At 44.1% G+C, this 15,218-nt stretch overlaps 1 protein-coding gene across 20 annotated transcripts in view; it reads right to left on the bottom strand.

Moving 5' to 3' along the window:
• Positions 1-1,473: 1,473 nt before the first annotated feature.
• Positions 1,474-15,218, bottom strand: part of RBFOX1 (RNA binding fox-1 homolog 1) — a 2,185,863-nt gene continuing 2,172,118 nt past the window's right edge. For 9 of the 20 annotated variants that reach the window (XM_033428861.2, XM_049699911.1, XM_033428844.2 and 6 more), the window contains 2 exons: positions 5,737-5,812; positions 5,138-5,368 (listed from right to left, as the gene is read on the bottom strand). In XM_033428861.2, coding sequence (XP_033284752.1) covers positions 5,221-5,368; positions 5,737-5,812 — 224 coding nt within the window. In that variant the 3' untranslated portion in view covers positions 5,138-5,220. Of the gene's footprint in view, positions 4,201-5,081; positions 5,369-5,736; positions 5,813-15,218 lie in introns of those variants that run through there. The other 11 variants (XM_033428851.2, XM_049699910.1, XM_033428845.2 and 8 more) reach the window with 4 other exon arrangements.

Raw genomic sequence — 15,218 nt, 5'->3', positions numbered from 1 at the left:
TATATCCTCCTATTGGGATGGGGCAGGGACTCAGCTGTAAGCCAGCGTTTTAGGAGATGTCCATCATCTCCTCACCATGTGCCAGGATAAAGCTAGGGACTTATTTTTTTGAAATTAATACAGCCTCACATATTTAGTAAGGAGAGTATTAGATGCCCAAGTTCACCATCACCACCACCACCATCATCAATAATGAGAGAGACTTTTTGGAAGAAGACGCAAGCTTCCCGGCAAACAGTCACTAGATGTGACTTTAGGCAGATCGTAGGACCTTTCCTTATCGTCTTCATTTATACAATCAGGGTAACACTGTCTTCAAAGATCAATGGACACAGAGCAAAGGAAGTTGACTTAACTTGTACAGTCCCATGTGTAAGGAGTTTACAGAGAAGGGACCACTGAATATACTTGAAATGGTATAATGAATGCTCTGAAGACAACTGCGTTGTGGGGAAAAAAAAAATCAGCCTTTGGCTCGTAGAGCAAGACTTCTAAAATTGCTGAAATTTCCCATTGGGCCAGGAGAACAGGGACCCATTGTGGAATGTTGGACCTGCCACTGGCTTGCTGTGTGGTTCAGATAAATTAACCTCTTTGGTCTCAGTGTCCTCACCTGTAAACAATGAGCTTACAATTTATGAAGTACCACTGTCAGCCCTTCCCATATATGCTTTTATTCCACATATCAGTATTAAAGGGTAGGTGGTCTTCTCATCCTGAATTATGGATGACGAGACCGAGGCACAGAGCTTCGGTTTAACCTGCCCTTGACTGCAGCTAGCAAGGGACTGAATCAGGATTCAAACTCAGAACACCTGCTTCCAGAGCCTGTATTTTTAAAATCTTTGTGTCTTACCAACTTGATAGCAGTATTAAGTAAATAAGATAGGATTAAGATATTATTAAGATAACTAAATGGGGTAGATAATCCAACCCTGGTGGGAGCATTAAATAAGTAAATGAAATGAGGAACACAAGATTCTTGGTCTTAGTAAGCCCTCAGTAAATGTAAACTCTACCACTTATTAGTTTTTCATCTTCTTCCTACAAGTCTCCCTAACTGTTGTACTAGTAACTAAGAGTTGTACTAATAACTTAACAGATGTTAGTAGATGTTTCATTTGAAATGTACAGTAGTTGTTGTTGTTGTTGTTTTGTTTTAAACCAAAGGCTGATATTGCCATGCCAGGAAAGAGCTAGCTTAGTTCTGTTTCTTTCTTAAACATCTGTGGTTGGTTCCACGGACTTCTTTGGAAAGATACATGAGGAAGGGGAGCCCTCTGAGCCAGGCAGCCAGAGAACCTGCAGGAAGCACCTGGGTCTACCTGTGGCAACCAGGACAGCCCACTGCTCACCTGGGCGGCCCCAACCCATGGCCCCTGGTGGGCACAAGGGCAGTCCTGTGTGGGCGTGATGACTCCACTCCCCCAGGAAACACACAGAAGCCAAAGGACTCAGAACACAACTCATGTGGACCTTTTCAGACTAAGCTTTTATTTTTTGATATTACAAACCAGTTTTCTTTATTCACAAACCACTGTAAGTGATATAAACACTAATTTCTAAAGACAGATATACACATTTTCTGGGTTTGCAGATTGCGTGAGGTGTGTGTTAAGTCACTATATGCCACACATGATAGTAATCTTTTTTCCATAATTCATAATAGCAATAGTTATTTAGATAAATGAAAACATTCCAAATAAATACCGTTTAAAAAAATCCAAAATGTCTGTTTACATCTCTGACATACAGTTTAAAATGACTTATTGGCCTCTTGGAGGAGTGCCTGACAAAAGATTCTGTAACATCAGTTGGCACCCAGGCGGCTCTAAATGATTTTATTAAAACTACATACAATCATGGGGGAAAGTACAGCTCATCGATGAAAATCAAAACTGCAAATTAATTTTACTTGAACCAACACAGTAAGAATTCTATGTTTGTGATTCCAAATACAATGCAAATTCTGGATTTTGAAATCTGAGGCAAATGGGAGACATCACTTGATTCTCCCGAGCCCTCTGTTCCTTCTACCTTGTTCCCCTTTGGGGTCGGATGCGGTAGCATTTTAGTACATCGTTTCCCTTAAAAACATCAACCAGGCACCCATTGTCATGACACCATCTTCCAGGTAGGGGGACGAGAATGTCTCAGGGATGCTCTGAAACACCCTCACGCGCCCCCGCCCCCACCAAATCAATCTGGTCAAAAGAACATCTTTTTCTACTTTTGGCCGCTAAGCAGTTTTTTCCCCCGTTTCTCTCTTTTTGCAAGATCACGGTGATCTGTCTTAGATAGCGAAGCTACAGAAACTCGGTTTTCAAATCTCGTGAGACTTTATTTAATATCCAACCGATCTTACTGCATGCACATAGGATGACAAGAGAAAAGCTGGATCACAAACACTTTTTTTTTTTTTTTAAGTTTTGTTTGGTTTTTGTCTTAAAGCAGAGTTGTTACAGCAGTTTGGCAGGTCACAGCGGTGAATTGATAGCTTTACTAAAGTGCATGCCAGATGGCCTGCACCGCACACATGGAAATTTTACCTATGGCAGCAAAACTACTGGGGACGACTTGCTGCAGGATTTTTTTTTTATTTAAATACAAAAACAGGAAGGTCTGTGACACCCAACTTAGATTAACTTTGTAAACAGGACAACATGGAAAGACTTCAAACAGAAGAAGTATACGGACAAACTGCAATTTTTCGGCTGTGTCACTCGGGCCCTGCGTCAGAGGTGGGGGGACTTTGTTCTTTGGGGGCTGTTGAGGGTGGACCTACTTTTTTGCTTCCTTCTGACAAGTGTCCTGGGCCTTGGAGACAAAAAAAAAAAACAAACTAAAGATACTGATTTGAGAGAATCCTCGGGGACCAGGAGGAATGGGAGGGCGGGCTCTCACGGACTGAAAAATTGCAGGTTGCTTACACGACACGGCCATGTTTCAAAAAGTACCAAGCGGATGAAAGTACCATGATTATCTCTACCCAATGACTGCAATACTTGTAAAATGCTTCTATAAATCCGAATATGATTATCATGTAATTCCATAAAAATTATACGTCTGTCTGTAACAGTTGTTCTACAAGGCTAAAACTAAAGCTTCATATGACTGTTTCTAGAACTTAACAATGCCACTGCACAGATGTAAATTTTATACATTTTTTTTCACTGGTACAAAGAATTTAAGTTTTTATTACTTTCTTTTTTTTGGAAAAAAAGAAAAAAATAGAAACAGTGCTTTTTATCACCTTTTTATTAATGTTATTTTTTTTTCCCTCCCATAATATAAAAGTCAGCAATGATATCAATAATTTATTATACTGGAAGAAATATAAAAAGAATGCTTGTGGATGGCCTAACTATCAGTCTTTTGCCTAAATAACTAGCGGCTGGTTAAGAAGCTGAATACCGCCGGGTGGAATGGTTTAAAGGGTGGGTTTGCACAGCTGCATTCAGCTCGGATGCACAAGTATTATTAGAAGCATCCCCTTAACAACATAACCTTTGGCTTGAACTGACAACGAGTGACTTAGAACCGTTGATATATGGTTGTTGGTGCAGTGTGGGTCGTTTAGATTCATCAGTTACTATTTTTTTTTTCTTTCAGCCAAACCCCAGTCCCAACCCCCTAGGTGCCGCCCACCCTTCCCCTTTCATAAAATAAAATAATGCAGATGCAGAAGAACATGACTCCTGTAGTCACTTACACGCTTCCCAAACAGCTGATAACCCCAGTAGCTTAATATTCAGCATATATAATTCATTTACATGAGATAGCACTCTGGATATGGCCCTACACCAGTTTTTAGTCATAGCTAGCATCTCTCTAGATCAACCACAAAAACTCCTACAGCCAGCAACCAAACTACGGAACCTTCAGGAAATGAAAGACCCACAATATTAAAATACACAGAACAAAATATCTGAGGTATAAGATAAAAAATGTACTTTTTTTCCTCTTTTTATTTTTTTTTTAGATGCTAAAATGATGCACTACTGCATGTATTGCAATACCCAGGCCTCGGAAAGCTTCCTTTCTCCCCACATTGGAAGGTTTTTATGGTTTTGTCATTTAGTATGGAGCAAAACGGTTGTATCCCCCTCGGTATATACTAGCCTGCAATGAAGAAAGAACGAGACCCACATCATCAGCATGGCTCCTAGTCTTGGCATCAGTCAAGGGTGCAAAAGCATTCTGAAACAAAGCAATTTAAGGGGTGTGTTTTTTACATTTTCCTTTTGTAACACATGGATCATCAAAAAAGACTAATGTGAAAAACAGACACTCAGAAACAACCAAGACGGAGGCACCCCTACCCATCCCAGGTCACTCTTAGAGAACCGAAGATAGATAGGGCCAATCCTGACCTCCCCCAATAGCTCCTTATAACGAAAAATCCCTGTAAAACCAAATTCCGTCGGCCAGCCCTGTGAGCTAAAAGGACTCGGGTACAAATGGACCACTGGAGGACTGGGGCTGTCTCATTCTGTTGGCTTGTTTGATTCGTTAATAATACTGTGTTCCGTCGGGAAAAGCTCTATCTACACTCGAGAAGTCGAATGCAGATGACTTACTGAATGTAGTCATTCAACGCTCCTTTCCAACACATTCCCCAAGTGGACTGGGTGTTGAAGCGGAGCTGATTGAATGCAAAATCAGGATGAGAATGTAAATCAGCTTCTTACTTGACTTGGCTCAACAATCTGTATGCAAGTTGCTCTTGAGAGAGGAGTTGTGCAGATGAATTACTTGATGTCACTAAACTTGTGCAAAATAATGGGTTTCCAAATCATGGCGGAATTTCTACGACCAAGCTCCAGGCAACTGTCTGGCCATGGCTTTAGATGGCTTGGAGGTGGCACTCAACTATTTCCTTTTGCGAAAAGTTTTGGCGATTCAAACGAATGCCTATGGGGATTTATTTTTAGGAGAAGGACTGATATTCTCGATCCCAAGCAGAAAACTGCATGCCAAAAGCTTTGTAATGATTGCATACGCTCTCACGTGATGGGCACGTCTTACTGTACGTTTTAGTGCATAGAAGTTTGAACAAGTACAGGCAAATTCACCCCCCCACCTCCCAGTGTTGCCCTCCCCCCGCCCCTCCCAAAACAAAAACCCAGACCCCCCCGCAAAAAAACAAAAGACAACCCCCAAACTGATTCCTTCTAATTCCTTATGTACTAGGCACACACACAAAGTGTGCCCTTCTCTCTATTTTCTTTCCTGGGCGACTATGACTTTAAACATGAATTGTAATAGGGGAGGAGAGGCAGTCAGATTCTCAGCTGCCTGACAGCAGAGGCCTGGAAGTGTGCAGCTTAGCTCCTCTGAAGTCTGTGCTGGGGCTGGAACCTTGGGGCTATGTGAATGAGCAGCAAGGGAGGGAGAAAAAAAAAGAAAAAAAAAGTTCTGCATTGACACTGCATTCTGTTAGTGATGGATTTAATTATCAAAATGACTAATTATTCCATTAAGGTAAGTGCTCGGCTAGGTGAGACTTGCGAAATGAGAAATATAATAACTTACATGCACTACATTGCCAAGAAATTAAGACATTTATCAAGTTTACCGGGAGGATTAATGTGGCATTTTAGCTGCTGTTAGCAGGAGACAAATTCAATTAAGGGAAAGTGAGAGGACGTCAACCGTCAACCCATCCTAAGGTCCCAGCTGTGGGGAGGGATGGGAGGCAGGAAGAAGTGAGGAAGAGGAGGAATTGGTACTCACCATGGCACCAACGCCGTAGGTGGGGGCTGGAGCAAGTGTGTGGTGGTAGGGGTCGGTAGCATAAACTCGTCCGTAACTGAAAGGAAGACAGAGGTGAAGATTAATCCATAATGTGCAGTTATGAAGTAATAATAACAACCATAAAACACAAAATACCAAGACAGTGTGGAGGGGCCCTATTCATCTTGAGAAATAAGAAACATATTCCAATCGGCCCTGTAACATGAGAAAAGTCCATCTTATACAACACATTCCTTTGTCCACTTAACACCGCTGGTGATAAAGGGGTGTGTGTGTGTGCGTTTCCTCTCTCTCGCACACCCCTTGCTACACTGCTCAGGTAGGTACCTCGAAGATGGAGGGAGGCAGAGGAAACAATTTGAAAGAGTGGTTTTAAGAAAGCCAGTAACCACAAAGGACAAGCTATAATCAAGAGAAATTGTCCTCTTCTCCTAATATAGCTGTCACCAATCAAGCGAGACAGGGTGGATCAAAAAGAGTGAAGCAACCCAGTCTGTACACTTAGGGTCCAACATCTTAGAATGGGAGAGAACAAATGGATTCAAATAGATGCATCCTTAAAGGATCCGTGGGACCGCCGCCCCATCATTCAAGAATTACAGCCTGATTTGATTTTGGTTCTCTCACCCCAGAACTTCTATCTCATCATCTACAGCCAGGTTCTGGCAAGGGACATGTTTCAAACAATGTATTTCTTGATGCCATTTCCTTATCTGAGTTTTTTATTTTCCTCTCTCTCTCTCTCTCCCATCCTCCTCCCTTCACTTCCCTGGCTCCCAGCACAGGTTTTAGAATAAAAATGTAGAAGGGATGGAAGCCTAACGCATTGGATAGCTACAAAGTGTCTGGAACTGAACAGTGCAACAAATCAGAAATTAGGGTTCAGAGAAGTTGAGTCACTTGCTCAAGGTCACAGAGCTAGACAGAGTCAGAGCTGATCCTTGAATCTCTCAGGGCAACTATCACACCTTTTCCATGGTTCCAGGTACCCTTCGTTGAATGGCCTGCCAGATATCTTCTCGGAGAGAGTTTGAACATTGCTGTTTTGGTAACGATCAAAGCTGAGATGCAGGCTAGGTTAGGTGAGGGTCCCTGGAAGCAGAGCCCGAAATGGAGATTCTTCCGTACCTGGTTTGTTGAGGGGTGCTTTCAAGAGGAGAGAGTGGCGAGCAGGTCAGAGAAAGGGAAAACAGAGAAGCAAGGACGTATGTGGTCTGAGCCGGAGTTTAGCTTCTACCTGATCCTGAGAATTGCACTCCAGAGCTGATCCCATCTGGAGGCAAGTGGGTTGGTTTTTTAATGTTCATGTACATTAAGCATTAGCTGTGGGCTTCCCAGAAGGGCAGAGAATAACTTCCTAGTTGAAGTGACTCTTTGGCAGAGGGTAAGGCTCTGCAGAAAGAGGCAACTGGGTGCCATTAGTGACCAACATTCACAGCGGCTGGGGGAGGGGTACACCAGCCACTAAGCGGGGTAGATGTGGATTATCCACAGCTGTCAAGTCTTGAACTTTCCTTTAAAGAATGAAGGAACAAGGCAGGAAGAAATCGTTTGCCTGTGCTATCAACCCTGGAGCCTAATTTGCATGGACTTTATTCTTTTCCTTCCCTATCTATCTTCCCCCACCTGTCTTCCAATCTTCTTTCTCATAGTTGATGGATAAGAATGTACTGGATGGATCTCACACCATGGAGCCTGGGAAGGTGGGAAGAAGCTGGGGGAAGAATCTTCTAACTCTCAGGCTCTGAGTTAGACTCCAGATGGAAAACAATATATGATTATACCAAGTTCTCATTGGATATGTCTTACTCCCAAGCCCTCCTTTTGCTTGTTTCAAAGGTCCCTGAGCTCAGATAATCTACATGAGTCTTTGTCCTGATCCTCAAAAATAGTGACATGGGGCTTCCCTGGTGGCGCAGTGGTTGAGAGTCCGCCTGCCGATGCAGGGGACACGGGTTCGTGCCCCGGTCCGGGAAGATCCCACATGCCGTGGAGCGGCTGGGCCCGTGAGCCATGGCCGCTGAGCCTGTGTGTCGGGAGCCTGTGCTCCGCAACGGGGGAGGCCACAACAGTGAGAGGCCCGCGTACTGCAAAAACAAACAAAAAAAGTAGTGACATGAATAGATATTTCTTTTCTGAGATGACTCTCTCAGCGAAACTAACAAGTAGTCAACCCCCTCTTGCTTTTCATTCCTCGGGACACCCCTCATGCCTTTGACTCATCGAAAATGGCCTTTCATCAGATTCTCCCTGTCTGGGAGAAAAAGAAAACAGATGTATGTCCAAGACAGGGTGTGTTAAAACAAGAAGAATGATGACGTTTTTGAAAAAACTCTTATTCGTGGAGGTCACTCATGAAACCCGGGCCTCTCTACCCATTATTAGAAGTAGATACTAATAGGGGGAAAAGAACACGATGGATAACTTTGGTGTTGATTTTCATTTCACGAGAAAATAAAGTCTGTCATGGGTCTGGAGAAAAAAACTGTTAATAGGATTATTTTTTATGTATTTTCATCTGGCAAAGCTGGTTGTAGGAACAGGCCGTAAACAGCAAAGGCAAACTAAAAATGCCTGGACATTTACTAAGTGAAGCCACAGCATGGTGTTCCTTCAAAACAAGTGTGAAAATGCAAACTCAGAGCAATGACGATGAGTTTTTTAATTTGGGGACCGGTTTTACTGTGGCAAAACGTCCTCTTTTGGGGAGACAATAGATTGGCAGTCTGAATGTATTCCCTGAAAACGCAGCCCCACTTCTCCTCTCACATACTTTAACGGTCAGTTCTTATCTATCTATAACCCTGGGCCAAGTTTCAACCCCTGTGGAAAACCCAAGGTAACAGTTTGGCAGTGTTCCCTTCCCAGGCAGAAGAAAAATACAGCAGCACCGAACTAGTCCTTGCAAATGAGCGAGCTCTTTTTTCTCCTCAGGGTGACCTCTACCTTCAGAATCCGATGGTTTTATTATGATTAATAAATTTCATTTCCACAGAGGAAAAGGGACCATGTCAGCTCAAACTGAAAGCAAGGAGGCTTCTTTTCAAATGCTAATCTCTAAACACGCCCTTGTGTGACACTACCATTTAGACACAAGGTTATTAGGGAAGATGTGGACTTGAGCTCTACTCTTACAGCAGGTATGCCAGGCACGTCAGCGACCTCCTATCCTCAGAGCTGGCTCAGCACAGCCCAAAGGAAGAGTGGCAATTCCCAGGGACCTCAATGGGAAAGATGGGTAATGTCGTAAGACCGCCATGTTATGACTAACCCGCGCTTGTGGTCACCCTCCACACCACCCATCCCTGGCCAAAGGGGACAACAGTGCAATCAGGTCATGATGCTCTCTGTGGCCTCACATCCCATCCATCAGAAATTACAGATGAAATGTGAAACATGTCCACTTCACTCCACTCACGCTACCATCACCCTGACATAAGCCACGGGTATTTCATCAGAACCAGATCGAAAACAGGCTTGAATCGTCTCCTTGGTCCTACTCTTGCTTCTTCAATCCGCCAGCCATTTATATCTAAATCTGCCTGTCTGTCTGTCTGTCCCTATCTGTCTGTCTATCTGTCCCTATCTGTCTGTCTGTCTATCTGTCCCTATCTGTCTATCTATCTGTCCCTATCTATCTATCTGTCCCTATCTGTCTATCATCTATATCTATCTTTCCATCTATCTAATATAAATCTATATAAATCTAATCATATCTAATTCCCTTGCTTAAAATCCTTCAGTGGCTGTCCATCGATCCTAGAATAAAATCCAAACTTTCATGAGCTGCTCCTGGCCCGCTCTCAATCCTATCTTACTCCCCTCTACCCCTCGCTCACTGTGCTCCAGACACTCTGGCCTCATCAATACTCCTGGGATGTGTGCAAATTCACTCTCTCCTTAGGACCTTGGCCCGTGCTCATCTTCTATCTGAACTGCGTCCTTTCTTCCTTTATGTCTCAGCTCAAATGTCAGCTCCCCAGCGCTGCCTGCCTCCCTGATCGCTCTTTCTGAAACAAACATGCTTTCCAACCCCATCCCCATCCTTCACGTGATGGAGCAAATCTCCATTCATTTTGTTTCCTTCTCTACCTGATGATGTACCTGTCCCCCTCTGGAATGCCAGTCCCTCGGGGGCTGGAGCCGAGTCTACCTTGTTCCCCCTTTTCTCCCCAGTGTCCAGCACAGCATTGGCCATGGGGCAGGTGAACAAGGGACCAAGCCAACGCCACATGTTGAGTGAAGGCAGCAAGAGGGAGGAGTCAAGAGAGAAGAGAGGCCCGGGAAGAGCCCTGTATCCATCATAGTGATTCTGTCAGGAGCAAAGATTCTCGCAGCTATGCTTTCTGAAGATTCTAGGTCAGCTGCTCCCAGAGACACTCAAAACCCTTCAAGACGCTCAGAAGAAAACTTTCTTGAGACTCAAAATACACAGTGTGTCATTTCACATCACCCCTGAGAGTTCACAAAACAGAGGCCAAGTTGCCATAAAGTTCATCAAAGGGAAAGAACAAAGGAATAAAAGAGAACTGCTCTGCTGGCTCGTTCACCGCAGCTCGCGGCCATCGTGAACACTCATGTTTTTTTGACCTTAGCGACAAGTTAAAACCAGGAGGCCAGCCTGCCCTGCGGAGGACAAAGGCTTGGGGCCACAAGATCCAGGTTCAAGTTCTGCCTTTGCAATGTCCTTGCTCAATGACACAGGGAAATCTCTCTGAGCCTCATTTTCCTTGCTTTTACATAAAATGGTTTTGTTCTGTCTGAGCTCTGCCTAATTCACAGATAAAGTGCATGAAAGGAAACCAGATACATTTTAAAGCCATCTACAGATAGTGGAGATTATGATACCAGGGTTCTTATACAGAATCTCACAAGCTAACCTTTCACTCCTGCCCAGACTTTTGGTCTGCAGAGGCAACCGAAAGATCCTATTCCAATAGAATCATGTGTAGCTCTAGCAATCGAGTCACAGATGCTTCTGGAGTCAAGATCTATCTCATTTATGAGGTACAGATGTAGTTGCAATTGCTATATTTGAACTTGAGGTTATGCTGGAGTCAAATGAATAAGTAAGCGCCTGTTGAATGGGAAACATGAGCCCGTGTTTATTAAAGTGCTTTGTCAACTCTACTGAGAAATGTAAATACTACTTATTATTAACATCTTCTAAATCCGGGTGCAACTAGCTGGATGTGAAAGAAATATGATAGGGCCATGTTGGTACCCTACCCCAGGGTTTTAACAATCAAGTGATTTTCTTATAGGGACATCGGAAGAACACTGTAATTAGCTTCACTCCATAGAGTTCACTCTATATATTTTAATTCAGGGTCTTTATGCTCCTGGGACCTTTTATTCTTACTTTAGCATCACCTCCCCATGCCTCCTGTGCCACAGATAGCTGGAGGGAATCCCTATGAGGCAGAAAGATGAATAAAATGGGCTCAGTCCTCAGATGAGGTTCCCAGTGTGGTGTAGGCCTCCTAGACAGCCTCAATGCAGCACGAAGGTGCAAAGGTTTGAGTCCCCACCACAAGGGGACATGCTACAGAGTATGCACTCAAAACAGGATACCTCACTAGGGATCAGAATGCACGCCCGCAGTCTCTGCAATGCCACTGGGGCTACAGTACCCTCCTAATAATATCTAAGATAGAGTCTGGAAGGTGTTTGGGAATTTCACTCATTCAAATCACACGCCTCCCACACAGTGTACAAACAGGGTCCCACACCATGGCCCTATGGTTCTCACAGTCTGCTATTTGGAGAGTGATGGTTTAGCTAGGAAATGCTCCCCTTTCCTCTCCTGTGGTCATGACCTCAGCGGCTCATTTCCTCTTAGTGAAGGCACTCACTAAGGAATATTCCTCTATCACTACAGTAGCTTTCTCTGGTCTAATCTAGGCAATGGCTTATATAACTGTAGACCATGGGGGTGACCAGGCTTTACTCTAAAAGCTTCCCAAGATACATTAGTCAGAGGGATGGTAACAGTCCCATAACTCAAAACCTCTAAGGAAGACAGGGTAGAAATAGAAGAAATGCTCCAAGAGGAAGCACAGGGAGTTATCCCACCCCGACTCTCCTGCTGCTTGCCTCCTTAGCTTGGATTTGAAATGATTATCTTCGTAAATCACCTTTTCCAGTCTCATGATTCTTTTCCTCAGAAGCAGGAGGGAAAGCCTCTTCTGGGCTCTTTGGCTTCTCGATGGGAAGCCGCAGAGTTTGCTGCTGTACACGGATGCCTGTCCCGCGTCTGAACTGTGTGGATGTAGTAGGCATATACACCCGAAAGCTGCAGAAGCTATGAGAAGCAGATCACATCCATGACGACTCAGATGGTACCACCCTTGCTACGCCTTCTCAATACCATTCACAACCTCTTCCTTTTACGAACGCAAACAGCACAGGTTTGAGGTAAGAACCCTTATTCTGGATTCATCGGAGCTGAGTACCAGCCTCTGTCTGGGAGTCGAGAAGACACAGTAAGTCCTGCTTTTGGTTACACAGTCCCTCCACTCCAGAATGTCTCCTCCAACAAAAGACGCATGGCCACACTCTCTTCAATGCCAAGGCCAAAGCCAAGGCCACCCTCCTTTTAGAAAGTCTGTTTCACCTTCTATGTGTCCCAACTACAGCTCTACCAAAATCTCCCATCATGCCTTGAAATCAACATGACACCCCAGATGCGGTTTAATCCCTGGGGGGCCACAATGAACATTCTGTGTTTGTATCCCCCGGTGAGATCTTCAGTACACTTGCAGAGAAGCAAGGCTGCAGAGCAGGTAAGAATTCCTCAGGGTCAGAATTCCTAGAATCAAATTCTGCTTGTGCACTTCCCCTGCTGTAACCTCAGAATGTTTCTCTCCTCTCTGAGCCAGTTTCTCCGTCCATGAATGGAGATAATGATGGTGCAGACTGGTTGTATAAGGCTGTAGTGAGGTTGAAATGAGGGTTGAGGGTCACCGGTTACTGAGAACCCAAACAAGCATCAGTTATTGATGTTGTTAAGATTATTGAGAGGATTGCAGCTCCTGCCCTCTCTCTATTCTATGTGAGGTCCCTCCAGTAAAGCCCCTGGGATACATGTGTCAGAACTACCCCTGAACTGAGTGGTCCTTCGGAAGCCCTGTGTACCAGCACCCTCCACGTCCCATGTAAGCAGATCAAAGATTTTAAGAGGTTAACGAACAGGATGAGAAGGAGATAGACTCTGGGCCCTGTACCCCAGGGATGTCCTTCTAGAGCACGCACGCACACACACACACACACACACACACACACACAGTCAGAGGCAAGATTAAAACATAAAGTCAAGACACACTACCAATGTCCAGGCTGCCCGTCACAATATTTTAATTCCAGGTGGTCTCTAAGAGACCAGTTCTTGGGGCACACACACTCTTTCAATATTCCTTTGAGCAAAATGAATGAAAACACGGCTCTCTAACGTTACTCTCCATAGAAGTATAACAAGAGCCACAAATGCTGTGACCGCCTGGAGGGGTGGGACAGGGAGGGTGGGAGGGAGGGAGGCGCAAGAGGGAAGAGATATGGGAACATACGTATATGCATAACTGATTCACTTTGTTATACAGCAGAAACTGACACACGATTGTAAAGCAATTATACCCCAATAAAGATGTTAAAAAAAAAAAGAGCCACAAATGCGAGCCACAGAGGACACTGTAAGTTTCACAGTAGCCACATTAAAAAAAAAAGTAAAAAGAAAACAGGTGCCACTAATTTTTTATATTTTAATTTGACCTGACAGATTAAAAACACTTTAATGTTTTTAAAACACATTTAACGTGTCATCAACATAAAATGATGAGTGAAGTACCTTACATCGTGTTCGTACCAGGTTTTGGAAATCTAGTGTGTATCTGGACCAGCCACATTCCAAGGGCTCCATGGCCACGTGGTAATCGGCCACCATGTTGCAGAGGACTCCAGAAAAACCTACTGAATGTCCTCCACCCACTGAAAGGCAGAAGATTCCTGACTGATCAGCTCAACGTTTCCTAGAGTGTGAGCTGAGGCCTTCTCTATTAGAATGGCCTGGGGGGGACTCGTAAGAATGCAGGTTGTCAGGCTCCCTCTCCAGATCTAGGAATCAGAATCTCTGGGGCAGGCAGAGGGGAGGATGGAGTGGATTCTGCATTTGGTTTCTTTTTTCAGTTTCAATATTTTTTATTGAAGTATAGTTGATTTACAATGTTGTATTAATTTCTGCTGTACAGCAAAGTGATTCAGTTACCTATATATATATATATTTATACATTCTTTTTTTATATTCTTTCACATTATGGTTTATCATAGGATATTGAATATTGTTCTCTGTGGTACACAGTGGGACCTTGTCGCTTATGCATTTGTAATAAATTCTGCAGGTGGTCGCCACCCACTCTGACGTGGGATAACCACTATTCTATACTTTTTTAAAATTCTGCCCTGATTAGCCCTCCCTTACTCAGGCTAATTCAGAGCTCTCTGGATATCTTTAATGTTCATAAGTAAACTGATAAAGACATTTCATTTTTAGAAGGTATAATTATTGCATGCAATAAGCTTTGAACTATGCCTAGTACACAGTAAGAGCTCAATAAATGCTATGATTATTTTTACTAAGTTCTTTTGCCTATATGTTCCCTTATCACTCTGTGCTTCCCCTATTAGAACACACATCACATTTTATTGGAAACAGACCAATTAACTACCAATCGATTTGCTGCATGACAACTCTGCTGAATAATCAAATCACTGAAACGGAAGGAAGACCATTAGACGAAATTTGCTGAAGGATCAATTAGAGGAATGGCCAATTTGGAAATTTCTTCTAAATATTATCTGAGGTCTTAGTACGACTGCATGGGTGTGCAAGTGTGTGCGTGTGCAGGTTGGGGGGGATAAAGAGATGGAGGGGGCTGGTGACACCCCCCCCCCCACTGTGCCCCTGAACTTGCCAAACAATGCCTCTAATAAAAGCATATAGCAACCCATGTCACGGGGACTGGTTTCAACAGCATTTGCAGATGTGTTTTTATGGCCCAGGCTTCTGTATCCAGTACTCACAAGGGACTGGGAGTCTCTCCGCAGGCTGGCTTCCCATCGCCACGATGGTACCTGCCATGGTGGAGGGGCGAGACTGGCTGCTGGACGGAGACCCAGCCTCACCTGCCCCCCAGAGACACACACATGCGCACACGCTCCCTTGGGCCAGGGGCAGCTGGCAGCCAGAACAATGAAGTCAAAGTGTCTGGTAGTTTTCAGGGCATGGGTTACCTGTTGATTTTTCACCACTGATTTTCAGCAAAGGAGGGAATTTTGGAGAATAGCACTAGAACACCCTTGGCTTGTGTGACCCTCTGTCTCCCCGGATATGCAGAATTCTCCCTTCACCACTCTGTTCTGCCCCCAGACCACGCCCAGCATGTCAAGTGCTCAGCACACACGAGCTG

Source organism: Orcinus orca, chromosome 16, assembly GCF_937001465.1.
Source record: "Orcinus orca chromosome 16, mOrcOrc1.1, whole genome shotgun sequence".
Lineage (NCBI taxonomy): Eukaryota > Metazoa > Chordata > Mammalia > Artiodactyla > Delphinidae > Orcinus > Orcinus orca.
This window is presented reverse-complemented; position numbering and strand designations above follow the sequence as displayed.